This window comes from Chaetodon trifascialis, chromosome 13, assembly GCF_039877785.1.
Source record: "Chaetodon trifascialis isolate fChaTrf1 chromosome 13, fChaTrf1.hap1, whole genome shotgun sequence".
Classification (NCBI taxonomy): Eukaryota; Metazoa; Chordata; class Actinopteri; order Chaetodontiformes; family Chaetodontidae; genus Chaetodon; species Chaetodon trifascialis.
Window position 1 is genome coordinate 9,871,172 of NC_092068.1, and position 27,576 is coordinate 9,898,747.

The 27,576-nt window shown below is 42.6% G+C and overlaps 1 protein-coding gene across 8 annotated transcripts in view; it reads left to right on the forward strand.

Annotated features, from left to right (window-relative positions):
• The first annotated feature begins 463 nt into the window (after nt 1–463).
• The window catches only part of lyst (lysosomal trafficking regulator), a 262,116-nt gene continuing 235,003 nt past the window's right edge, over nt 464–27,576 (forward strand). For 5 of the 8 annotated variants that reach the window (XM_070977221.1, XM_070977227.1, XM_070977228.1 and 2 more), the window contains exons 1-8: nt 464–514; nt 1,733–2,010; nt 10,438–10,529; nt 15,341–15,539; nt 18,399–18,489; nt 19,470–21,582; nt 24,087–25,035; nt 25,146–25,331. In XM_070977221.1, the coding sequence (XP_070833322.1) occupies nt 1,930–2,010; nt 10,438–10,529; nt 15,341–15,539; nt 18,399–18,489; nt 19,470–21,582; nt 24,087–25,035; nt 25,146–25,331 (3,711 nt within the window). In that variant the 5' untranslated portion in view covers nt 464–514; nt 1,733–1,929. The remainder of the gene's footprint in view (nt 515–1,732; nt 2,011–10,437; nt 10,530–15,340; nt 15,540–18,398; nt 18,490–19,469; nt 21,583–24,086; nt 25,036–25,145; nt 25,332–27,576) is intronic. The other 3 variants (XM_070977224.1, XM_070977226.1, XM_070977229.1) reach the window with 1 other exon arrangement.

Below are 27,576 nucleotides of genomic sequence, written 5' to 3' on the forward strand. Positions count from 1 at the left end.
CAGAACGTTAATGACGTTTTTCAGCTCCTCAATGTCCCTCAACTCTGTCTGCGAGGAATATTTTGCTAATACTCGTACTCAGACTCGTACTCGTATTTTGCCAATACATACAGATTATTATTATGGATTCATTATTTTAGAAATGCGAGGCAGAATCCTCTTTCATGTTTAATCACATCTGTGTTTTCTGTGTGTTCGGCAGATTCAGATTCGTCAGATGACCAAAAACACAATTTTTTTTACCTATAGGACTCAAACACTGAAACTGTGCGTCTATTTCTGTCTCCATAAAAACATCGCCAATTTTTTTTTTTTTTTTTTCCTAACCGTCATTTAAAGATATTTTCAACCCCTCACTTCGCCGTTAACGGCTGGGAGTTTCTGACGTCACGGCAGGCAAAAGGCGGTGTTGTACGGGGTTGACTAGCAGTCAGTGCTGAGGGCAAATTCGTATCAAATAGTCTCAGCTGGACGAAGGCTAGCGTTAGCTGCCTTTAATTCATGGGACGCGAAGGTATGTATGAAAGTGAATTATTTCCACTCGGAGCTTGATATGATGAATGTAAAAAAGATGTAGCTGCAGCCGGACCGTCTGCTTATTTTGGTAAAGGCTGTAAACGATGTGCTCGTTTCTCCCTGCTGCATAGTTTTGACAGCTTCCATACACATTACGATGCGATGCAACAACCAGCAAAACAGCGAACGTTATGACTGTTAGCAAAAGAACTAAATACCGGAATATGTATTTTGTTCATTGAAATGAGTTGTAAGAGACATTAGGTATAGCGGCTCTGAGACTAATATAGCATTTATGTAAATATTACGGTTAAAATTATCGAGCTATCGTGCTACCGCTTATGGTCAAGGTAGCTAGAACAATACCCACAACCATAGAGCAGCACTTTCAAAATAAAACTTGAATTGCAACACTTTTTTAAGAAGTGATTCAGTCCTCAGCAGGAAGTAAAGAATGCATTTAATGGAAAATAGAAATTAGAACGAGTTATGTAGCTCGTGGTACACGGTTGATATCAGTCGTATGAATATGTCACACTACACTGATGAAAGAAACTCTGTAAAACTCTCTCAAAGACTAGAATGCATTTATCTCGAGAATTAATTATCTTGATGGTATTATGTGAATTATTATTATTTTTATCAAGATTATTACTTTAATGAAGTTAATTCTTCATAAAAATGTAAAAAAAACAATTGATGGTTTGCCTTTGCATCTAAACCACATATGATGTGTTATCGCATTAAAGATGAGAAGAACAAAGCATCATAACTCACTTTCAGTCAGTCAATTTAAGATTGCCATTACTTACTAAACATTTTGAATAATGGGAGTAAGTAAAACATTGTATACATTTAACCGTAACACCGTTTGATTTTCTTTTCTATGTATGTGTGCGCGAGCGAATGGAAAACCCAACGATACAGTAGTCTTTTATTTTGAAAACGAAATCCCGTACCGGAAGTGAGTTGCTTCAATCTACCCGCGGCTTTGACGCAAGTTCTGTCAGATACCAACCTAGCTAGCTGAGTGTATTGCCTGAGTCCGTTTTGTTGTGGTTATGCTACAGTGTGGATCTCGTCTGGTCGAAGTTTCGGGTTCAAGTCAGGTTCAAGTGCGCCATATACGACTGCCAGTATCTCGGAGTGCAAAAGCGAAAGTTGCTTTGCAAGCTAATTCTGTTTTGCTAACCTTTGACACTTTATCTTTCTGCAGAAGCACAATTTAAAAGTGGTAAAGCAACGCCGTGAGTCATGAATCTGCTATGAAGGACTCAGGAGAGCAGTTGGGGCTTCATCCGGTTCTGTCCGGGCCACTTTCAGCCGGATTAGGAAGGAAACCAGAGGGAGAATTTTGTCATTCCTGACTTCCTAAACGCCCTGACTGGTGTTACACCTGGAGGTGTGGACGACATGGCCAGTTCACAGCAGACTGAGCTGTCATATGCGTGGGAGAAGTACATGGACTGTAGACTGCAGGGAGCGGATCTGCAGGTAGGCGCTGCGGGCTCAGCTCAGGGGTCTTTGAGTGCTGGTGATGCTTACTTTTAATCTCCAGACTTACAAGGCAGTGGTCCTGGTAGTGGGTCCTTGAATGAAGTTAGATTTATCTTGTTTATTCTGATGCAGACATAGTGTTTGTTTTGTTTTCGTCATGCTAAGTTGGGAAACTGGTTGTATTCATAAAGACAAAAAATGAAATTATGCTTAATGTAACTTGCAAATACAGCATAAGTCATTATATTAAAGCCCACTTTGAAATAATGAGAGTTTCTTAACTGTGCACAAGTTCAGTGTAAAACACCATCATCCAGATATTTAGTCCCTGCTGTGTCTAAACAGTTGCAGGCAGCTGATTTGCTTGATTCCAAGCTGACTTAAATGTTCACTAAGTTAATTTCATCCAACAATAGCAAACATTGTTCAGAGACATTCTTTTAGCCTGCTCCTTGTCATTCAAGCTGCCTAAATTACTTTCCTGTTCCTAGCTGCTCACAGTGGGGATAAATATGCTCAAATGTTAATGTTAATTATGCTCTACATAGCAAATAACTAGTGTGTGAATGCATACTTCCCCTGTATAGTGACATGGAGGGGACTACAGATGCATCTCTTTATAAGATTTCCTCCTTAGAATTAGAGCAGTTTGTCTTCAGATGTGACTTATTTTGTGCAGATTCATGTGTATTTGTATGAGGAGGTTCTGTCACTGAGGCAGGAAAAAGAAGTGAAAATAACTGTGACCATTACCCATGCATGCTTGGGACATCACTTGAATCCTCTGTGGGATCCTGGAGGTCCCCAGACAACACTTTTAGAAGCAGAAGTTGAACCGATAAACAGCTCAGTCCCGAGCAGTGAGTCACTGCACAGAGGTGGAGGCAGGTGTAAACCACAGATTGCTTATTATGAGCGTTGCGCAAGTGCACTTTTGTTCCTGTGTCGGTGTTTCAGAGGAGTGAGCGGCAGTGGTTCTGAAATCTCTATCAGGCCACTGCAGCTCTTTTTCTCCCTCCTCCTGCTGTCAGAGAGCTAACAGCAGCCAGATCACGAGACTTGGATTAGGATCGGACTGCAGGCTGAGTGATCTGCCCTGCATACGCACACACACAGGCAGATGAGTCGCTGATTCATGTTAGTCCATTGTTTTTGATTTATCACATGCAAGTGGTTCTTAAAAGACAGACCTGTGAGCCTTTTTCAAGCTAATGTGTGCAGAGAAAGACTGTCGACTGTAGGGGTTTTTTTCTTTCTTGGAAATAATGGCTTCCTTCCTCTATCGTCATCACGTCCGCGCTGGTGTGTTGTGCTTCGGTGCTTTGTTAATCACGTTGGTGTGCATTAGGATATCAGCGGTAGAAATCATGCTGGCTTGCTCTCAGTTGTCATAGTAATTCTAACGCTTGTACTGCACCAAGCAGGCTCTGCCTTTCTATTACTGGTAACTTTTTATGTCACTTCATGTTGTGATGAGTCTCCTTTGATGACTGTGTTGCCGCTTGTTGCCGTCACAGTGATCAAAGTGTTGTCGGTTCGTGTGTGTGCGTGTGTGCGTGCATGAGTTGCAGAAAGATGGTTAAGAGAGCACAGCTGTACCTTCAGTTTGCTCATACTGTAGCTTTCCCTCTTGATGGAATCATGGATTGCGCTGCTGATATTTGTCTCTGGGTCATTCTGCCAATCCCATCAGTGCACAAGTGTATAAATTCCTAACATCCCACGTAAGGTGACATCCGCCAGTCATTGCACTCAGGCAAACATGACAAAGTGATCATGGAAACCATCCAATAACTGTTTTAATGCCCATCACACAGCAAGACTCTTGTGTGATCACTCTTTATGGTGAAAGGTTGAGGCTGAAAATACACCTTCAATCAATGAGGTGATGAAAAACGTGTGAAAATACTGATGCTACAGCCCCACTCCTTTTTCTCTGTCTCCCTCATCTTTTATTCTCTACGTTCTTGTCTCTCATGTCTTTGCTTCTCATCTGCATTTCTGTCGGGATTAATCTCTCACTGGTATTTCTGTCACTTATTCACATCACAGTGACCAAGGACAGTAACAGGACTGGGATGTCTTGACCGGGCGGGGTTTAACCCTGACCTGATTTTTGTTGTTTTGACTTGAGTCGCCCTCTTTTTGTTTCCCATTGTGACTATCATCCATTTTCCTGAAAAAGCAGAAATGCCATGAAAGATTAAAGTAATTTCTTGACTGCCCGTAGTGTATTTGTTTCAGAAGAAACCCCAGTAGGTAGCACCCCAGGGGTAGCACGGTGGCACAAGTGGTAACACTGCCACTGTGCTGGTGGCATGTCCTCCACCATGCCTTTGGAAAAAGGGGGGCCTTTCTGTGTGGAGTTTGCATGTTCTCCCCGTGATCACCCGGGGTTTCCACCGTAATAACCCCCACTAAACACACGCAAGAAGATCACTACCTGACCAATGGTGACAAAGAAATACTGGTCCCTGGGCGCTGGCGTCAGCTGGCAGCTGGCAGCTGGCAGCCTACCACTCCTGGTCTGCCGTGGAGGATCGACAGACCGAGGATGGGATAAATGTGGAGAAAACTAATTTCACCGAAAGGATGGCATGTAGTGTGCAACTAACACCTTGTGTAGTGTGATTAATAAAGTGCGTTTCTTCTTCTTCTCCTATTAGTTACGATGGAGCAAACAGCACTGGTTCAGTTTCCAAGTTGTCACACAGCCGCCCTCCCACTTGCTTTATATTCGCTGTACATTAACGCTTCTTAGAAATCCCTTTTTGCATTTAATTTGCAGCATTTACTCTGAGTATAATAGCCTCAGTTAATGTGATTACTGGCGTTGAGCCTTTCTTTTCATTCTCAAGAATTTCTTCCTTTATAAAGCCTCAACTACATATTAGTGTGTTCCACTACAAGGGAAATTTGCCTTAGGCACACTTGAAAATATCTGTGGGGACACTTTCCATTCTGCCCAATCTCTCTGAATCTTTATGAGCAGAGTCAATTTAGTAGAATGGTTACCTGGCCAGCAGCCAAGCAAGAGGCCAGGTTTTGTTGCTTGTGGACTGTTGAGTTTCATAATGAGCCTGCAGGATGTTTCAAAACAGCAAAGAGAGGCGTTTTGAACACTTTACTTTGTCGGTCTTCTCGTACAATGGGGCTCCAGCTTATTGATCCTCTCTGGCTCACTCTTATATCACTTAAATTTCGATCACTTGCAGTCTTGAACTAATGTTAATTCTGGTTGAGTTCGGCTTTTTGCAGTAAAAATGGATGACCTGCACTTGAAAAGGCATTTTCCTGCAGATTGAACAGACTTGCCATGTAAGCATTGTTCTGCAGCTGCTCTGACATCAGACATGTTTTTGGCAGTTTGTAAGTGTGACGGGCTTGAACATAAACGTCCATTGTCTGTATGCTGTCAAACCACAGATACATGTGTGTAAAGCTGCTTAAATGTAGTACTTTTCTGAATTAGGACAACCTTGGTCACACATTCATTCCACCCACATTACTTGTCATTAGCTTTCCATGCTTGCTTCCGTGCCTTACATTCCTTCTGTGGTAAAGCCGCGAATCCTTGGCTAAAGAAGATTAAACATGTCGAGCAAAGCATACAACAAAACATGGTGAATACTAAGGAGGGAGCAAAGATGGCAGGGCTAGTTCACCTTCGTCCCCAAAGTTAATTATTTGGCTTGTCAGGACTGATCAATGCGAGATGCAGCATACTTTCTGTGATATTTCGGTAAATGACTGTGTATTGTCAGAGACATTGTGCCATGTAGTTTGTAATGTGTGTGGATTATATTTCACATCTGAGAAACGAAGAAAAAGGAATTACTGCGTGAAGTGATCGCTCTTATACTTTTACATAACTCTAGTAACATGGAAAAATAATTTCTGCTACTACTACTAATAACATATCTGGCAACACATTAGTGTGACACATCTGTTTCATGTACTCCACAGTAACTTGTCATTAATGCTTCCATACTTTTGAGTGAATTCCTCATGACTAAGGCCTTTGAGTGAAGTTCAAGTGCTATGGTCCAAACATAAAAAGCATGAGGCACTGATTATACTGTCTTGTGATGGTCACACTACTTTCGCTAAAGGTTGATGATCGTTTTAATTTCATGTGCTCTGACTTTTGTGATTCCTAGCATGTTCTGACGTTGTTTACCAACATGTGTATTTCGGGAAGTTGCATTCTTAGGCTCGCCACAGGACTTGTTTCACATCTGCATTTATTGTTCCGTCCTTAGTTTCAACCTAACACCTCCTGGCTCTGGTCTCCAGGGCAGTTCCAAACGATTGGCTGAATGAATGAATAATTCATGTCTCTGGTTCTGAGTCAGATGCCAACCGTTGCTCTGTCTCAGCTTTTTCCACCCAGTGGCATGTTATTAAGTCAGATCTCTCCCTCAAAAACACACTCTCTCAGTTCAGCAGGGGTAGAGAAAGGCCAGCGCAGGCTGTTTAGATTGTAATTTTGACCAACAACAGCTTGCACGCTATCTACCCTGTAATGAAAACAATGAAGCAGAGTGCGACACGGTTTCATTTCCTCCACAGTGGCTGTGTGTGTATAAAGGTTGCTGCCTGTGACAGCGTGGACCTGCTGCTGACAAAAATACAAACATGCTCTTTGATGGTAGCCTCTTGACATTTTGCAGTGTGTCTTAATGGGGAAAAGAAAGTTATTTGTGGTGTTTTGCGAAGCGGCTCTGCTCTCTGACTCGTAGCTTCTGAGGAAATGCGGAACGTTAGGGGCTCCTCATGATGCTCATCACCCAAATGTCAAATTAGATCAGTAGGGATCTGAAGTCGGAAAAAACATTGCATAACCAACGGCCCACATCCTCTCTCACGAGGACAGGATCACATCGCTTTCACTGCCTCTGCCAAGTTGTAGTCTGCCCAATTATCCAAAGAGAGCTTGAGAGGAAAGTCTGTACAAGTTTGGGTGACTCAGCTGTCAGACTCCCATGACCGGGCCTCCCATGATTGCCATGTTGGATAAAGGCAGTGCAAAAGACACAGGTCACAGCCACCATGTCGGACCAATTACGCAAACTTCGCTCAGACTTTCAGTATTCAAACTTGTTTTCCTCTCATGTGAAGCACTCTCTGACAGAAGATGAAATATCGGCACTCGGGTGTACAAACAAAACAGCTGAGAGCAAATGCGGTTTCCTGTAAGTGCCAGCCTCAGGTTTGCTGTTCTGTTGCTGAATCTGACCTCTGACCTTGCTGCACCAGGAGTGTTGTTGTTTTCCTTAATTCTGATGAATCTGTGCTGTTTTTGAGAAAATGACTCTTAACATACAAGTGGCAGTAAGTGAAATCCGTAGCTGTATGTCTCAACCACTCAGATGGCTTGTCTATGTCTATGTGACAAATGAGCAAATAAAGAAGTTCATCACAGTGGAGGAAAGGTCAAAGCTTTCTTTTTGTTTACAGAGATGTGTTCTCGGGGCTTTGCGAGCTGTTGATTTCCCCCTCCAAGCTGTATTAATCAGTATTGGCAGTCTCTCCATTATCAAATCACACTGGCTGGTTTGTGCCGAGTGCATCGTAATATTGGATTAGACCCTCGGAGGAAAAACAACCCTGTTGCTGGGAAATTAGTGTTATCATGAACCATTCAGTTTCCCTTTCCCATATGAGGAATACGGCCAAGGCAGGTACACTGATAACACAAGGACAAACCGAGTCATTTCAGATGCTCATTTTAGGAGATTAGTTTTAATAGACTGAGAGCACAGCTCCAGTGTAGCTCAGAGGCTTATTTATTAAACCAATAATAGTTTTGGCAACCTTGAAGCTTTGATTTCCTGCCACCCCCCCCGTTTATCTCTCTTCTCATCTGTTGCTGCATTTATTTCTTTCACCTTTATGTTCTTGCCGGCATTCATGTTTTACCCCTGTCCTCTCCCGTCTGGCTCATGATCCATGCATTTCTTTCTCTTCCTCTTCCTGTCTCCTGTGTGTGATGTCCAGCCCCCTGGTGTGCAATGACCCCCTCACCCACCTACCTACCCACCCATCCCCTCACTGCTGGGGTGGCTTGTTGCCTCAGCTGTTGAAGCGTCACCCTCTCTGCCCCTCCTTGACCCTGGTGAGTGTGGTCGACTCTGCACCTTCATCAAGTTCAAACTTTAGGACTGTGGTCATCTTTTTCGCTTGTGACAAATTACACAAATGTGTAGTAGCGCATGTTTGTCAGTTACACTTCTTTTAGTGCAAATCATAGTGCTAAGAGGTTACATAAAAACAAAACTTGCTTTGACAGTTTTGTACACAGGAAGGAAGTTGAGTCACCGCTGAACTGTACAACAGAGGTGTTTTAGCCCAAGAGGAGCCGTGATCCCCGTCCTCGCCATAATGGTTAGCAGCACATGTTGAGGTGTGACTAAGCTGCAGGCACCTGAATAACCGATTTGAACGTTTCCCTCTTGTGGGTCAGTCATGGAGGGTGAGAAAATGAGTTTCACAGACATGCATAGCTGTCTTAGCTGTAGATGATGGCGTATTTAATCTTTAAAGGGCTGTTTTATGTCACATACTTTCAGTTGTTGTCATTTGCTGCTCTTATATGTATATGTGTGTAATACTCATGCAGTGTGGAATTGAGTCTACACACAAATTTATGTCCATGCAGCTCAGTGATTTGCTGTGGTGTCACTGTGATGTACAAAGATATCACTGTATCCAAATATCTGTGGAGTTACACAACTGTCTTGCTGTTTTTTGTTGGAAATCAAAGGTTAGTCGATGGGTATTGATGAATTAATGGTGCTCTGTGGAGTTTTTTTTGTAATCAAAGTAAGCAAGTTATGATTACAGTCTCACCAAAAAGCAGTGTGTTCATCCTTGAGGTCAATGCTGAGTGTGTTTCTTTCCTCGTAAAACATTAGCAAAGCTAGTGTTCTGAGCATTTCAATCCCTGCATTGCTTACTTCTTTGTTTGCTTGCTAGCAGTCTTCTTCCTCACAGACGTCGCCATGCTTCTTCGGACATTACCACCACCATTACATTACCTTGTGACTTAAAAATCCATCTCTTGTCGAGCTGCAGAAATAAGTTGATCAGAAGAAAATTAAGCAGCTATTCTATTGACTCTGACTATTGTTTTGTCATTTTTCAAGGAAAAGTGGAAAACATTTGCTGGTTCTGGCTTCTTAAATGTAAGCATGAGCTGCTTTTCTGTGTCATTTATGATAGTAGATGAAGAGTCTTTGGGTTTTGGACTGCTTGGACAAGAGAAGCAGTTTGAAGTCACTTTGGGCTCTTCTTTTGACATTTTATCGACTGAACAATTAATTGATGACTCGTGACAATAATCAGCAAATGAATTGATAGTTAAAATAATCATTAGTTTGTAGTTAACCCACAGGCTTCATCACTGTAGGCATCACATTATAATAATAATAACAATAATTAAGATAAATCCCTCTAATTTCAGTTAATTTTATGTATTGGGAGTTTTTTTTTTCGTCCCGTCAGTGTCTGGCTTTCACGGGTCAAATTGTGCGTAATGTGATTGGTTCTGTGTGGTGTTCTCTGGCTTTGTGACCCAGACACTCAGCGCAGCCACATCAGTCAGGGATCAGCGTTGCCTGAATAAATCCAGTCAGAGGTGTCAGATTAGCAGAGGCGTAAGGCTAGCTCCTGTTTGATGTAAGGGATGGCAGGACGCTGGCTTAGAGAATCGCCACCACCCCGGGGATGGTATTAACACACTACCCTGGAACCAGTAATGCAGTTAAAAGTGGTCAGGTGGCTCATGTCACTGCTATAAAGTCCCAATTCGCCTTGCCAGCCTTGGTGGTGAGATGTTCAGGCTCTGACCGCAGCACTGTGACAGGGCTGATTTAGTCTCTCTGCTCTTTGTATGGATTCTCTTGCATTATTCTGTTCCTGCTGATTGTGATTTAAAATTGGGGAATGCTGCGCGCCCACCAGACTATTAATGAGCCTTCACATCGAGCATGAATAAGGCGAGCTTATGCAGAGATAGAACATAACATCCGACATTAGACTTGTGGTTTGGGGGACTGGATTTTGATTTCTAGTGTGTAAAAACATAAATGGAGCTTTTTTTGTTTCCCAGTGTTTTGTATTGGGAGATTAGAGAGGAGAAATAAAATGCATCTGAACTGATGAATTGATAGTAAAGTAATACTTCCACATAATGACATTAGTGGCTGTTACATCACTGTCTAATTGAGTGTGTCATTGTGCATAAGGAATGCAGAACACGATTGAGAGTAATGTCCTCATGGGTTATCAAGTGAAAGGATGCCGTTTTTCCGCGGTGCATTTTTCATTCCAATTGCTCTTGAAATGAGTGCAAATAATAATCTGGGTTTCATTCATGTCGCTGCTCTTGTGTCTTATCTGTGTCTCCCTGTTTGTTATCAGGTCAGCCTTCAGGGTCTGGAGAATTTCCTCTGTCTCTTCCACTATGTGCAGCATCACCCCAACCACAGCGCCAAAGATGCACTCAAATTCTGGTAGGTCTCATTATTATTTTAACATGTTTCATTGTGGTGTGATGGAGGTTTTGTCTCACTCAGGGTGGTGAGCGCACAACTGTAGCCTCAGAGAGTGCATAGCGTTAAATCAACACCTCCATGACAACATTGGACTTGATCAGTGGAAGAGATCAGTGGTAAATCATGAGTGATCAAACAGTATGGGTCTGTTTGTAAATATATCATCATATATCTGAATGGTTGTACGGAGTTAAGGCCAGCTGTGACATGGACTGGCTGCAGTACCTCTACTTACGTTGCTCTTTTCTCACATCTTTACCACAGAAACATAACTGCAGAATTGACAGATTTATTCTCATCATTTTTATGTCCCATCACTATAGTAGAGGTTGCAGAGTGCAGACATTATGTAATCATGGTGCATTAGCTGTTGGAATACCTTGCTGCATAGATTTACATATTGATGTGGAAAATTGTGGGACATCAACACCTCAAGTGCCTCTTGTTTGTATTCTTTTCAGCGTAAATATCACACACACACACACACACACACACACACGCACGACCTGGAATTAAGTGCGAGCATTAGCATTCGTGTGCTATGTGTTCCCTCATCTGAAACAAGATTAGCCGGAATGGGGTTTTGGTTAAAATGGCTGAAATAATGTCCTCGTTCAAAGACAAGCTTAAAGCAGTTCAGTGTTCGCTTTGTGAGATCAACCATTAAATGTTCAATTTTTTTTATTTTTGTCTGCAATAATTAAGCACGGAGCTAACAGATGTTGTAGAAATTGAACTGCTGTTGGTCGTTCACAGAATCCTCAAGTCTTTGTACTGCCGTAAGCTTTGAGTCTGACTGCCCACACTCATTATTATTGTTTTATACGTGCAAATTTATGTTGTTGTAGTTACACTTTGCATTAAATTGACAGTTTGTAAGTTAGTTTGTGCAGTGTTACCCTGAAGATGAGGAAGCTCTCAGTGCTGATTATCCTCACGCTTGCCTCTTATTTATATAAATTACAGAGTTACACAAACCTTTAAAAGCAGTGTTGACTTGTATCTCAACTGAAATGAATATCTGAAACCTGTGTTAAAGACATTCTTTTGGCATCAGTCAGAGCCCACAATAAAAATGCAAGTTCAATTCAAGCTATTTAATCCATGATCGTGATGCGTTCAGTTGTCATTTATGAATGTCCGGCTCAACTCATCGCAGTCCTGAGCGACAGGTTTAAACTGATCAGATCCACAGTGAATAGAATCACTCTGAATTTCTTCTTGTTCGCAGTAAAACCAAACGTAATGATGCAGTTAATCATGTGAATGAAGCATGTTTTTGTCCTTGACATAATTACAGCTCTTGCCACTCTATTAACACTGCACTGTACACACAGGGCCCCTGGTTCAAGATACTGTACGATTCACTCCTGTCGAGTGTCTGAAGTGTTCTTTAATCCTCAGAGAACAGTTTGCTATGACAAAATGAAACCGATATTTCCTTATTGTTACCCACACTGAAAGAGAGAAAACAGCTTCTACTGTAACAAACTCAGCTGGAGTGAAGATTGTCACAATAATAGGCCAGAGGGGAAATGCAAAACTTGAGATCTGCAGGAGAGATGTGTTTGGCAGCGGGATGATATCACAGAACCCGTTATCTCTGTTTAAGTCTCTAATCACTGTCTTGTGGTAATGATGAAACTGAGAGCACATTGGCACAAAGCTGGTGAGGAAATAAGTCAGAATAATGCTTCAAACATTAAACAAGCAAATGCCGTGTTTTTAAAAACTGGGGGGTATCATTTATTTTTATTGTTGTGTTTTCTTCTGTTGAATTTTTCTGAATTTGTGCTGCAGCCTGAACTCTCAATATATTATCTGTTTGTTTTGAAGAATTAATTTAATAATACATGACATCATACATTTCTCCTAGCCCTGAGATGATGAATTTTGGCTTCTAACGATTATTAAGTTTCGCTGTGATGCTCTTGTTTTGTCTTTTGCTATAAATCCAGCGCACCCCTTTTCTTTACAGCGGTGTGCTTTTGCCCCTTCCTGGAAGCCCAAAACTCCCTCTCAGTCAGGCTGTGGCACGTTTAATTCAGCTCGCTGCAGTCAAGTGCCCCATTGTTTGAGAAAACCTGGTCACACAGCCACTGCTTGGATTTTGATGAGCGTCTATCCGTGCTGTTAGGGCACAGGTGCTTGGAGCGGCCAGAAAGGATGAAAGTGTCACATTTCAGCAATCCTTTCTCATATTTTATATACCAAATAAAAATGACATTATTGTACATATCATATGTTGAATTAGTCTTTATATTATATTATTTAATGTTATCATTAATATGAGTTGTTTTACCATTGAATTATATTTAAATTTCAAGGTAATTCACTGCTAAAAAGTCACTTTTTTTTTTTTAATAAATGTATGTTGTTTCCAAAGTCAGTGAGTCATTGTGTGAAAATGACCTTAATATTGACTGAAATAATAATCGATGAATAATGATTTTTGTCATAATCAAGCAGCCCTATGGTTTAGCCTTCACAGATGAAGATCAACATGGGCCATTCAACGAAAGCTTACTTTTTTGATTCAGTGGACAGACATGTTCCACCCAGACTGAAGTGAAGTTATCAGGGTATCATGTCACTAATAACTCACTAATAGTGACACACTGTGTTCATTCTGAGTTAAAACAGGTCATTATGGCTCCAGATCTTAAATTTCTTTTAATATCTGGATATTAATAAGAATATATTTGCAATGTCAAAATGTCAAATGTGTTGTGCATTAAATGAGACAAGACTCCTCACACGTGTGAAACAAAAACAATAACTCATTTTGTTGGTTTTAATTACAATTTACATGGAGTCATTCATTTGAAGAGCATTTCTCAGGTGTTGTTCCGTGTCCACAATATGCTCAGTGTTTATTGGTTGGCTGGTTAATAATCTACAGACAGAAAGATGTAAATCTGGAGTTTCACTCAGTGGTGTCTGAGCTGTGGGTGCATTCACAGGCTTGGAAAGGGTGAAGCTGTATATGCATCTCTGCGCTGTGGTTGGCCCCTTTTGGCCACATTCTGCTCCTTCCTCCAGCAACTTCAGACCATCATCTTCTTCCGATGTAATCTCCTTTTCAGTTCTGCTTGAGAAAATTCACTCTTCGTTATTTAGCATTGTCAGTGCTACCTTGTGGAATAGAAGAGTAGAGTTCAAATGTATCACCGTGGGTTTCACCTTGTAATACAGATGACTTTATGCTTAATCAAGCGTGACTCTTGGCTCTTACGGCACTTTTTCTACTTCTTCCTTTTTGCGCATTAAAAAAAAAATCCCCAAACAATGGCTGTAGTGCAGAATACAAAGACAGTTACTGTGAATGATGGTTGAACACAGAGGTCTTCCACAGGGCACTAGTGGCTTGTCACTATTCCCAAGGCAAGTCCCCTCGCCATGTGACATCACATGCTTTCATGTGATTCGCTGATCTGCTGCAAATCTGGAAAGCTTCCATTTGAAATTCCAATTTAATGGAATTTGTGCTGCGGAACAGAAAATTCAGTCAGCAGTCGTGTGAGGAGGTATGCAGATAGAGCCGGCAGAGCGGCAGTCACACTTGGAGGAAACGCAAGATGACTGCAAGGAAACTGTTTGGCCCAGTAACATTTGGTAAGACGAGAACGACCGTACATGTCGTTACAGAGGCTAGTGTCAGAAATCAGAAGATTTTATTAACCCAGCTCTCCTCTACATCGTTTTCAGGCTTGGATCAGGGCAGCAACTAAAGAGCAGAAATGTAGACATGTAGTCTGTTATTTGGTTACCGTCTGAAGGACCTAGTTATGAGCTGTGAAATTGGGGTTGTGGCCTTAGTGGTGTGAGCTGTGTTTTATGTTGAGACCTACAGTTTATTGCTTATTACATTTAGTGGAACATGTGGTTGTTGCAGACACATGCATGCTAGCTTGTAGGCGCTCTATGAGCACTCTCAGTGTGTCAGTTTTCTTATTTACCCTCAAGCTTCCTCAGTCTAGATTTTAAGGTTTTCACACTTTGACTAGTAGCTACTTTTACTTATTGAGATGGACAGTGTTCGAACACCCTGACTTCACCATGTTGTCAGCTTATGCTTTGGCTTTTTTCCTTTTATCTCACTGTACTTCTTGTTGGTATCCAGACATTTCCATCACACAAACGCCACCAGAATGACTAATGCATTTCAACTGCAGCTTTGTCACATCAGTGCAGTTATAGATAAAGTTTCAAACAAACAGCAGTCGTCCATATTAGATATCTACACTATCATCTGAATGTACTATGACGTAAGTTATTGTTGCTCTTAGTGTGTTTTACACGAGCATTAGTATGAGTAGCCGAAACAAGTAATGTGTTTTATCTGTATCCTTCCATATTCTTAATATGCAATCAGGTATCACAGCAGAAGAAGAGATGAACTCTACTCATGCTGCGTTTCCTTAACATCACTTCCATAGCTTCTGTTGTCTACCTTACACATATATGTTTGGGTTCACATTCACTGCCAAGGAACGTCTCTGTTAAGAGTTAGATCACAAGACAGGCTGGAACTAAAGAAAATGACTTTGCTGGATGTTTAGAAGAGGCCGGTTCACAACTTTTCATTTTCATTTGCAGTATGAAATTAAAAATGATGCAGCTCCCCAGAAATTGCAACCTTTTAGTTTGACAAGGGCAATCTCATAATCCTCTATAGTATTTTTGAGTGAGTATACAGATGAGTATACAGATGTGTGGCAGATTGGATTGTGCCACAGCCTTATGATGATCCATCTCTTCTGCCGCAGCTCAGACATGAGTGGGGCCAGTAACACTCTGGCGAGGGAGTTCCTGACTGATGTACATCAACTATGCAGTGCGGTAGCCCAGAGAGCAGAGGCACGAGAGGAAGATGAGGAGGAGAGTCACATGGTGGCACTGGGAGAGTACCTGGTCAGGGGACGGGGCTTCCTGTTGCTCAGCACCCTGGACTCCATCATTGACCAGGTGAGGATGCAATGCCACGAACATCAATGTTTCACTTCAGCAGTTAAAAACAACATTTCAGCAACAGCTCGTCACAAATGTATGCAAATGCTGATATTGTAGTTAAATCCAGTAATACTCACACTCAGCTTTAGGTCACTACTTTTAGTTTCAAATTCTGCCTCACATTTTTCAGTCGGTCTATTACATTTTTTTTCATGCAGCTGTTCAATATCAGCATGAAACATTGAAATGTCTGCACAGAGGCCTATGTCACCTCTGCTGCAGCTAATCTCTTCATCAGAATGAAATCGCAGACAGAGATGCAATAGAGATGCAGTATAGTGAGAACAGATGATAAAAGCAACAAGGATTATACAAACATCAGACAGACATCAGCTGGTGAGATTAAAGTTGCATTTAATGAGCACAGTGCAGCAAAAGCCATTAGTGAAAAATCTGTAAAGCAAGGATGAGATACTATATAATCTCATGTACAAACAAGATGCCACTGGCTAGAACATATTGTGTGTTTTTTGACTTTTAATATTTCCACAGAAGTTTAATGATTATTATTAAGTCCACTTTCATCTCTGCACTTGTTTAGTGGCCTTGTAGGTTGCTTCTCTGCATCTGTGTTACTGCAACTGGAAGGGTGATCTTATCGAGAGAAGAAATTAGCGCTGTGCTGCCCACACATTGTTTGGTTTTCAGACTGATTGCAGAAAGTTGGTCTCTTTGTTCTGCTGCTGCATGCAAGATGCTGATAATGATAATCAAAACCATTCAGAATAGTTAAGTCGCACGGTCATATAACTCTATATTTCTAAATATGGTGTCAACTCTTTATTTGTGCGTGTGATATACACAAAATATGTCAGTACCACTCTCTTTCAAAATTCATTTCACAGATGTGGTTTAGACTTTGTTTGACACAGTATTGGTGAATATGCTGTACTATGAAGGGCAAAGGCAGCGACTCTGTTTGGCTCCTATCTACAACACTGAGTTGTGAGCACTCTGTTTGGGTGCTTAAGTTAAATGATGGGGATTACCTCACAGAAGTTGGTTGTGTTTGCTGTGTTGACTTCCTCCAGGTTTTATGTGTTTGCCTGACCTGTGGGTGTTTATGGGTCAATTAACAATTTAGGAGATGTTCCTATCCAGAGAATTATAGGGCTTTCATGTGACAAGTCAAGTACTGCCCATAAAAAGGTCGGTGTCAAACCAGGACAAAGCTGAAAGCAATATGCCCTCTGAGCTCTGGGCTTTGGCTCAACCCACATATTATGTTTTATGTAGGCGTCAACACACATGAAACATAATGGTTTAATGAGGTATGCTTTGATGCTGATCATGTGAAGTTAGCTTTAAGGAAACAATGACATCAGTGAATAAATGCATGCCAAATACCCACAAATACAGTGTGCTGCTGTGTGTCACAGATATTGAGGTGGGCTGGTTGGTTGCCTTTTGTTATGTAAATACTGATCTGTTCCTAAAAAGGTCCATAGGGCCAAGAGAGAAAGATGCGATCATAAACTCAGTCATTTTCATGCCTAAAAGTCCTTTTAAGAAGACAAAGTGGTTTAATGCTCTGACTTGAAGTGACACATGCTTTATTGAATGAAATATTATAATTTGATGAATGTGACCCTGTATGTCTGCATCCCAGTGGCCTTGTATTTTTCATATCTTTAAGCATATTCATTTTATTTTCTCTTTTAACGGGAGCTTTCACGACAGAAATGTAATGCAGTCACAGGCAAGTGTATCACAAGCTCCAGCTGTGTGTGTGTCAGCTGTGGCCTGGATAGAGTCATACCGCAAGCAACAATCAGGGCCAGACACTTTGAATATTTATTTGTGGTATATAAGAAATTAGTAAAACGTAGTTTCTCATCATAAATCTTGTGTGTGAATTAAGTAGAAAATTTACTTTGAGCTGGGTTTGTTCCACTGTGCTGTGAAATGCTCTTCCCCTGTGCCACCTGGTCTCTATCTGCCAGCTCTGACACTGTTTAGATGACTCAGCTCAGTCAAATGCTCCTTATGTAATGATAACAAGAGGCATTTACATTTATAAAACTATTCCACACTTAACCAGCAGTCCCATAATCTTTATCTGAATTAAAATGTTTGTGTGTGTGCTTCTGCATGTGTGTGTATAAATAGCTAAAATTTCAGCACAGAAATGCCAAACTAGATGTGAAACTTTCTTATTCTGTCCCTTCACTGTGTCCAAGATGCCCACCCATTTAGTGATTAATGGAGCTGCACAGCCCGAGCGGTATCAGTAGGAGTAGCTGAACGCATACTGAAATGACCAAATGACGCTCGAGTTGAAACTGACTGCACAAAAAGCTAACAGCTGATTGAATCCAGTGTAATGTATTGTGTATCATACAGTGATGCTAAAATACTGTATGTTTTGAAAGTTTTGTTCAATCAGCCGGCTGGTCATTTTTAATTCACACATGAAGGAGTAAGATGATTGTTTTTAATTAACACATGAAGGAGTTGGTTCTCTCTCTTCTGTGAGGTATGCCCAGGATACACATGACATCCCCAAGGTCTTGGAAGTAAGGCTGTCATGTAGATGCTACATTGCGCCCCGTACGCTTGTGCTGAAGACTAACTAGCTGACTAAATGCGCACAAATGAATATCTAGTGCCTGGGATGAAAACACTTTTAGAAAACAGCTAAATTCAGATTCAGGCCAAAAGTAGCTAAATTCTTTTTGTACAAAGTAGTGAAACCCAAAGAGACATTAGTGCTGAGTATGGACAAGAGTTTGTCTTGATGGGAGTGTCTGTGTGTGACATCGGACAGGCGGGGGATACTTTCTAGGTAACCTCAGTGTGTTTTATTGCACTCAGGAATTGACCTGTCGGGAGGAGCTGCTCACTTTGCTGCTGTCTCTGCTACCACTGGTGTGGAAAATCCCTGTGCAGGAGGAAAAAGCCCCAGGTCAGTATCCACAAATACTTGCTCGTTTACTTGTTGTGTTAATGTTGATGTGTACTCATGTTGATGCACATACCTCTCAATTCCGGCTGTCATGGCATGTGACTGTCTCCTTGCTTGAAACTAATGATATCAATTTACATACTTCATTTCATGACTAAAATTTGCTGTGCATTGCAGTTCTCTGTGATTGGCAAACTGTACAATGAAATCATCTGTACTGATGAACTGACATGCGGACAGCATGTCATGGGCCTCTTAATGTTCCCTAACTTTTTTTTTTTTTTCCATCTTCCATCTTGTACATAATTCTTGCCAGATATTAAAATTAAGCAGTGATTCAGCATTAGGTTGGATTGGTCTGTGTGAAGGCAGTGGAATGTGTGCACATGGCTTTTGACTATAAATGCTGTCTGTGATGTTCTTATCGAATGACTCATTTTTATTTTTGATGCAGTATTACTTGCTTTACAAACTGTGTGCTGTGCACAGTTTGGGATGGATGATTCAGTTTTTTCATCACTGTGCTTACTGTCCCCATTATTGTTGAAACTTTGTGTTACAAACATAAGCAGCCACACAACAGGAGAAGACTAGTGGCTGCAGAGACCTGTGACCTCAAGATGACACTGGTATTTAGTACAACGCTGCTGAACCTCTCTAACATGGACCCTAGACATTTTTACTTTAATTAATTCCTACTCACTGAGTTTGTTTTAACAAACAGAGAATGGCTGCTGAGACTTATCTTAGACATCTTAGACTCAAAGAATATATATTCTTTATTTCTGGAAATTGAAAATTCCAAATGGCAGGTGTTCAAATGTTGATTTTTAAGTCTTGACATGACTTTAATCCTATATGACTTCAGTATACAATTTAGGTTTGGTGTGCCTCAAAGTAACAGTGTGTATTTACGTTTGGCTTGTAGCCCTGTATGTTCGTCCAGAATGAAACTGACTGATGTTTCTGTGTGTTGACAGATTTCACCCTGCCATCCCTACTGGAGGTATTCCTGAGCCGGGAGGTGAAGGCCACCCCTCCCAGAGCAGGACAGAGGGCTGCGACAGATGAGCAGAACTCTGGGAAGAGGTCCCGTGTTGGCAGTGGCACCTGGAAGTCACGTAGGTCGCGCAGGACTGCGCAGAGGTACTCTGTAAAGGATGCTCGGAAGTCCCAGGTTTCTACCTCAGATTCAGAAGCCAACCCTGAAGACAAAGCTGTCCCAGGTCCTGGTGGCGCAAGGAGCCGGAGGTTGCATGGCTCCACCATTAGGGTAAGCTGTCAGCATCATCGTTCAGAGGCCTCACAGTTAACATCCACCACCACCGCCACCAGCACCACAGAAACCATGAGTGCGCCATACCTACACCCCCGAGCCCCTGGGTCTCAGATGACGGACACTGAAACCCTGACAGACCCAGCTGCAATATCAATTTTCAACCGCATGGAAAACTCGCCCTTTGATCTCTGCCATGTGTTGCTTTCCCTGCTGGAGAAAGTTTGTAAGTTTGACATGAGCATTAACCACAACCCTGGTCTGGCTGTTAGTGTCGTACCGACTCTTACTGAGATCCTGACTGAGTTTGGAGATTGCTGTGGTCCAGGGGGAGGGGCTGGAGGTGGAACGGGGGCAGAGGAGCTTGCTGGAGGCTGGACGGAAGAGCCCATTGCACTGGTCCAGAGGATGCTTCTACGCACCATCCTACACCTGATGTCAGTGGATGTGAGTCAGAGTGAAACCCTCCCAGATAGCCTGAGACGCAGCCTGACAGACCTGCTGCGAGCCACCCTCAAAATCCGGAGCTGTTTGGACAGACAGACTAACCCTTTTGCTCCTCGGCCTAAGAAGACCCTTCAGGAGGTCCAGGATGACTTTTCATTCTCCCGCTATCGTCACAGAGCACTACTGCTACCAGAGCTTCTAGAGGGAGTACTACAAGTGCTCCTGGGTTGCCTGCAGGCTTCCACACCCAACCCCTTTTTCTTTAGCCAGGCACTGGAGCTCATCCATGAGTTTGTCCAGCACCGTGGCCTGGAGCTGTTTGAGGCCACAGTGCTGCGGCTGGAGGGACTGAGCAGGGCCATGGATTCTGAAGTAGTAGGTGAGACTTCAGAGAGGCTACGAGGTCTAATTGCAGGGGTCTTCAAGATCATCAGTGCTGTCAAGAAAGCAAAGTCTGAGCAGTTACATCAGTCCGTGTGTGCCCGCCGCCGCCACCGTCGCTGTGAATATTCTCACTTTCTGCATCACCACAGAGACCTGTCAGGTTTGCCCGTGTCTGCTTTCAAGCAGGCTGCTAGACGGAACCCCTTTGAAGAGGACGGAGAAGGCAAGGAAGGGATGGAGGGTGACGCAGTGCGTTACCCCGAGCGCTGCTGCTGCCTGGCCGCCTGTGCTCACCAGTGTCTGCGACTCCTGCAGAGACTCTCTCCCAGTGGTCCAGCTGTGTTGCAAGTACTGGCTGGGGTGCAGGCTGTTGGAATCTGCTGTTGTATGGACCCTCGTTCAGTTGTAGGACCCCTGCTGCATGCCTTCCAAGCTCCAGGTCTGCGTAGTTACCAGTCTCATGTTCTCAGTGTCCTGGGCAGACTGATCCTAGACCAGCTTGGTGGAGGGCAGCCCTCAGCAAAAGCCAAGCTGGCTTCCTGTAACATCTGCACTCTGGACAGCAGCCAGTTGCCAGGCCTGGAGGAGACACTGCAGCACGGGGATCCTTCAGCCGTTCCTGCTGGTCTGTGCTACCGTTCCCAGGGTATTCTGCCAAGTGGAGGGGGGACAGAGGACATGCTGTGGAAGTGGGACGCTCTGGAGGCCTATCAAGAGTTAGTGTTTGGTGAGGACTGGCAGCTGAGCCAGCAGATAGCTGGCCATGTGTGCCACCTGACCCTGCGGGGGAATGCTATAGTGCAGTGGCAGCTCTACACACACATCTTCAACCCTGTGCTGCAGAGAGGGGTAGAGGTGGCCCACCATGCCCAACAGCTTGGGGTGTCCACTGTCTGTACTCAGGTCTGCAGGTATCACACACGGTGCCTGCCTGTGGAGGTCCTACTCATTTACCTGCAAACGTTACCTGCCCTTCTCAAATCAAGGTGAGCGGCATCAATTTAAGAAGTGTTTTTCCTGAGTTTTATTTATTTCAGTGGTTGTTTTAGGCAGTTTGCCCTGTAGTACTGGGCAGCATTTCAGTGTTCTGCCAAAAATGAAAAATTTAAATTTCTTTAGGTTGACAGATGTGTATCTGCAAGCTTCTCCCGAGTTAATCAAATGTGCAGAAGCATCAATAACGTATTTAGACTAATTTCTCATTCCATTAATGTGATGCAGATGGTTTTTTGAAACCTCTTTTAACAAATTTCTCACTCAAGGAATGTTCTCTGATTCTTTTCTACGATGACACTAAACAAATATGATCAGCCAGGTTAAAGCTGGACACCTAATCCACTTGGACATTGTTTGTCATTAGATCTGTCTCTCCAGATCATTGCTAATTGATGTGAATCCATAATTTATTACAGCTTTGTGGACTGAGTGAGAGATGGAAGATTATTGACTGCTTATGTAACACTCTAATGAGTCGTGTAGTCTGGCAAAAGCAGGTGCTTGTGTTGTTTGTTTTGACACATTTTACAAAATTTTGCCAATATTGAATAGGTGTAATACTGTGGGAATTAGGTTTTACTTTTGGTTGGGGTACTATCAGTGAATAATCAGTTGTCAGCTTTGAGACAGTCTTATATGACTCACACGTGTGAATGTGTTGTCTTTCCACATGTTAACAATGGTGATGTGTCTAGAATGTATACCAGCTCCTACTAAATGCATGCTGGGACAGGTCGAATTCCCCCTCGACCCTAAGCAGGGGTATAGAAGTCAGTGGGCATAGAAACTGGATTGATGGATGCTTTGAGGCAGTCTGTCAGCAGTGGGCTGATGGGTTTACTTATTAAAATTCAGAGTATGTTGTTCTGCTGTCTGCAGGTTTGACTGGCATTCAAAGTCTTTACAGCTGTGATCTGAGCCTTTTCAAAAGACACTTTAGAGACCGTTTTAGGTCCTACTGATTGTGTAAAAGGCATCATTACGCAAGTCTTACATTCAGGTAATTCTTACCTTTGGAAAGTGGTGTTTTACCTAAACTTAACATCATAACTTTGTTTTTTCCCTTCATGTACCTTCAACACCAAGCTACTGATGCTCTGTGGGTATTTGTGATTTACATACAGGGGTTAGCTCATGAATGTACATGGGATGCATAATTGAATTCCTGTTTTACTCATAATTTATTTGTCAATGAAAACAAATGATCAATATTTGATGAATTTGATGCATTCCAATGTAGCATACAATATAAGGCATGTCAGTAACTCAGTGAGCTGCACATGTCTTCATCCTCTTGCACTGCTGCTTTTGCTTTCTGCATAACAGAACTCTGTGTTTTTCACACGAGAGTATTAAATATTCAGGCTAATGGATAGTCATCCTGATGGACTTGCACACCACTAATGAAAAGAGGAAATGTTCTGAAAATGCAGAATTAATCAACCCTGCATTAATTTAGAAGAAGGTTGGAGAAAGAGTTTGAATGAGAGAAAAAAATCTGCTAGTTTCTGATCTATTAAGATATATCTATTTCATGCTCTGAGCTCAAAGCTTCAGCTGAACATTTGTTTCAGTTCCTTAACATACTGGGTAAACAATCCCGTGCTGAGATTAAAGTGTTTTTATTCTAGTCAGTCAGTGTATAATGTCAGCACATCTCTTGAAAGTGTTGTTTTCTCTTGCCAAATGTTGATTTAACCTCCACTCACAGGTGACGCATTATTCTTTTAAGGCAATTTACCCTGCATTGTAATAGTGTAATTTATTATTTATCACGGCTTAGTGTGTGTATACCAATAGTAAACAAATTTAAAAGGATACAATGTCAGCTTTGTTTTGCTAAATAATGCATGATTCACATTCAAATAACTTTGACACAATGTGACAGAAATCTGTCTTTAATGTGGCTCATCTAAAAATAAAAAAACACTGGCAAAACACATTAGATAACAAAGCAAATGTGTTATCGTAATTTGGAAATACAAATATAGCAGGTGTGTTCACGAACAATGTAAGTGTCCTTCACAGTTAATTTATCATGTTAATAGAAGTTGACTAATTTATTTAAAGGCATTGTTGTTCCCCGAGGGGAATTATATCTGCAACCTGATGGGAGGGAATGAAATAAATGATGGACGGAGTGTGACGGTCCTGTGTGATGGCAGTGGCTTTTCCTCTGATTGACTAGTTGTAGAGTTATTTAGATTAGAATGAGTGGTGGCCTTTACTTTGATCGCTGGGAGAGTTTAAATGTGTTCAGTTCACATCTACCCTCTCTATCACCATATTAATCCTTTCCTTGGTCAGTGAGAGGTGCATGCATAGCTATATTCTTCCTGGGCTAATTAAGTAAATGAATGGTATATTGTATTAAAATGTAATAAAGTAACAAATTAAGAGTCTAGCTAAATACCCATATTTATATTGACCCCATGTAAAGTTTATGTCCATTTTCTGTTTTAATTTGCTTAGTTTCTCATTTTTTCTCTAACAGGGTTATCAGAGACCTTTTCGTCAGTTGTAACGGCCTCAATCAGGTGACAGAGCTCGTCTACCTCGACCAGACCCGCTCTTTGGCTTTGAAGGTGTTTGAGACTCTGATAATAGGCACTGGATATCAACATGTTGACGGGGTGCTTCAGGAGCTTGAGAGTGCTGATGCTGAAGAAAGGGAGGTCGTCTTGGGCCTGGCTGAGGAACTGGGGTCCCGAGGGACTGGAGAGGGCCCGCAGAGCCTCACCAAGTTCTATGAAGGCCTAAAGGAGGCGTATCCACGCCATAAGAGCCGGGGCGGCCAGGGCCGTGGACCAGGCCGCAGCCGAGCAGAGACCCATCTGCATGTTATCAACCTCTTCTTGTGCGTGGCCTTCCTCTGTGTCAGCAAAGAGGCCGATTCTGACCGGGACTCAGCCAATGACTCTGAGGACACTTCAGGTTACGACAGTACAGCCAGTGAACCTCTCGGTGGGCGACTGCCTTACCTGTCCCCAGACAACGTGGCTCTGCCGTCCAAAGAGCAGGTACGTCGCGCTGCAGATGTTTGGTCAGTGTGTCGATGGATCTACCTGGCCAGCCCTTTGTTTCAGAGGCAGTTCTTCAGGCTGGGAGGACTGGATGTCTGCTTGCGCCTCATGACCATGGTTATTCAGAAGCTTTCCTGTAAGAACAAGGAAGGAAAAGCAAAGAAGAAGAGGGACGGTAAGGGCAAGGGCAGCCCCGAGTCCACAGCCGGGGGTGCCTCCCTGGGACTGGAGGAGGCAACTCATGATTCAGCTGACACTGTCGGCCTAAGTCTGTCTGAAGGAAAGACCAAAGATCCAGCGAAGAAACTGGAGGAAGAGTGGCAACTACAAAGTATTCGTCTGCTTGAGGCTTTGCTGGCTATTTGTCTGCACAGTGCTCACTCAGCCCTGCAGAGGACAGAGCCGGAGCTTTCTTATCAGGTATGTACTTTAATGTCATATTGATCGACTAATCCCTGACCACATCAACCACAAAACAAACACTTTTACCCCGGCTTCAATTAAACTCTTATGTTTTCTCTTGTCTACAGCTCCAGTCAGTGGAAGAGACCCTGTTTGAGGTGAGAGACCAGCTCTCTCGCTCAGGGGTGGTGAACTCTGACCTTGCTGTTCCTCTGTTTGACTCTCTCCTGAGAGTGGCCTTGGCAGAGGTGTCGTCCGGTCCTGATCCCCCTGAGGAGAAGCCAGACAGGGTGAGTCCTGCCGTGGGAGAAACTGTGAGTGAAGTTACTGCACCTTTTTATATTCTCAACTTTTTTGAGCTACTTGTGTGTCAAGAGGCAAGTTCGGGTTATAGGCATCAGACACCCGGTCCCTCTGCAGCTACAGCAGGTGCTATCCATGCTCATCACAGTATAAACCTCTTGGTAAAATGGTGCTCTGCTAATCTTTATCTGTTCTGCTGAACAACTTCTGTGCAACAAAAACAAGCTTTCATTTTCATTTCTAGTTAAACTAGAAATGTTTTTGCTTGCACCTTATGTGAAAATCCTCTTCTCAACAAGAACCCAATCTTTATTGCCTGCTAACCCAGTATACAGTCATTACCTATTAAGTGAATTTTACCACAAATTCTTTGGCTGATGTTTTAAAATTAGTAACTGGGGGCAACCTGGTGGCCTATGGCGCTAATTATAAACCTTTGTTGCATGTCAGTCCTATCTCTCTCCCCTGATTTCTCTACTGTCAGCTCTAAGAAAGGGGCGTAAAATACCCAGAAATAGTTGCCAACTGCAATGAAATAAGGTCAAATTGTTACATATCTGCTTAGTTTCACTGATTTGCTTGCTCCATCACTCTGTTTCTTGTTTTTTGTTGTTTTCTTTGTGCTCTGTATTTTGTACATTTTGTGTCATGTCCTTTCATTAAAAAATCTCATTACTAGTTTCACCAAGGTGGCAAATTGGCAGAGAGAGCAAGGCTTAGTGAATCAATGTGCTGTGTACAGCTTTACACTGAGATAAAATTTTACTCATCTATCCATTTTCTATGCCGCTTATCCCTTTCGGAGTCGCGGGGGGGCCAGAGCCTATCTCGGCTGTCAACGGGCAGGAGGCGGGGTACATCCACAAGCACACAACCATTCACAATCACACTCACACCTAGGGGCAATTTAGAGTCATCAATCAACCTAATGAGCATGTTTTTGGTCTGTGGGAGGAAGCCGGAGTACCTGGGGAGAACATGCAAACTTCACACAGAAAGGCCCGACCCGGGAATCGAACCAGCGACCTTCATGCTGTGAGGCACGCGCACTACCTGCTGCCTGCAGCCCATTTTACTCATCTAAAATAGTAAATCAATTAATCAATCAATCAATCAATCAATCAATCAAACAATCAATCAATCAATCAATCATTGTGCGGTGTTGAATGGTGATATTGTGGCCGGCTGCCACAAATACTCCTCAAAGATATTAGGTTGTCTTCCAGTGTGCTGAAATGAGCCACCGTCAAGGTGACAATTAGGGTCAGGACTATTGGCCAATACAGATGTTGTCCAATCAGATGAATAATGAATCTTCGTCTGACAAAGCTTGTTTGAACGCAACAAATTAAAAAATACAATAGTTCGCTTTTTTCCCAGTGGAACGAAGCAGATTGTGTTCAGGCCCTGCATACTGCGTCCAATATGGCCAAATATACAGAGCAGAGGTGTTTATTTAGGAGGCAACAGTACAATGAAAGGAAAACCATTTTCCTGCCAAGCGTCATCAAGCATCCGGGCGGCGGTGTGACACACTACGTTGCTAAGCAGCTGTTATCTGCCTGATGTACAACAAAACAGCAGACGCAAATAACGATAGCCCTTGTTTAGACCAAGCAATGGGTGCAAACATGAGCAAGAGTGGCCTCATTGTGACGTCGCAACGGCTCACTTTGTTTTAAAGATTTGTATCTGTTCATGATACGTCTGTCAACATAGTCCGCATTAACATAAATTGGCTATTATTAATATTCACAAGATGCTGATCATATCTCACAATAATGACGAAGGTGGGAAAGAAAATCAGCCACAGCAGCTCCCGCCTCCTCAGCAGTGTCACTGTTGGCGGTGTGGCTGCATTAATGAGCAATTCTCAGCACTGTACATGTTGAGGAGCAGGCATGTAACTGCTTTTATTTGTTTCCAGGAATGAAAAAAAGAGCAGTGTAAAAAGTTGATTTCTCTCCTGGTTGTCCTCAGTGAAACCACATCCCGCCCTGTAGTGGGTGCCTCCCGTCTCACAGCCTTAGATGTGTTTTTCTCAAGTCTTAAAATGCCTGTCTGACTAAGCCTGTTCCAACTCTGGAGGATTTAGCTTTTTATATAATAGATTTACCTATTTCCTAACAGCTTAGTTCTTTCTCAGTGAGCCCGGCAGAGTGTGATGTTCTCCTTACCATTACAAGCAGATCAGTTTTCCACCACAACGTTTGTCCAATGGGCTATTCTTTAAAACATTCGCTTCACCCGTGATTC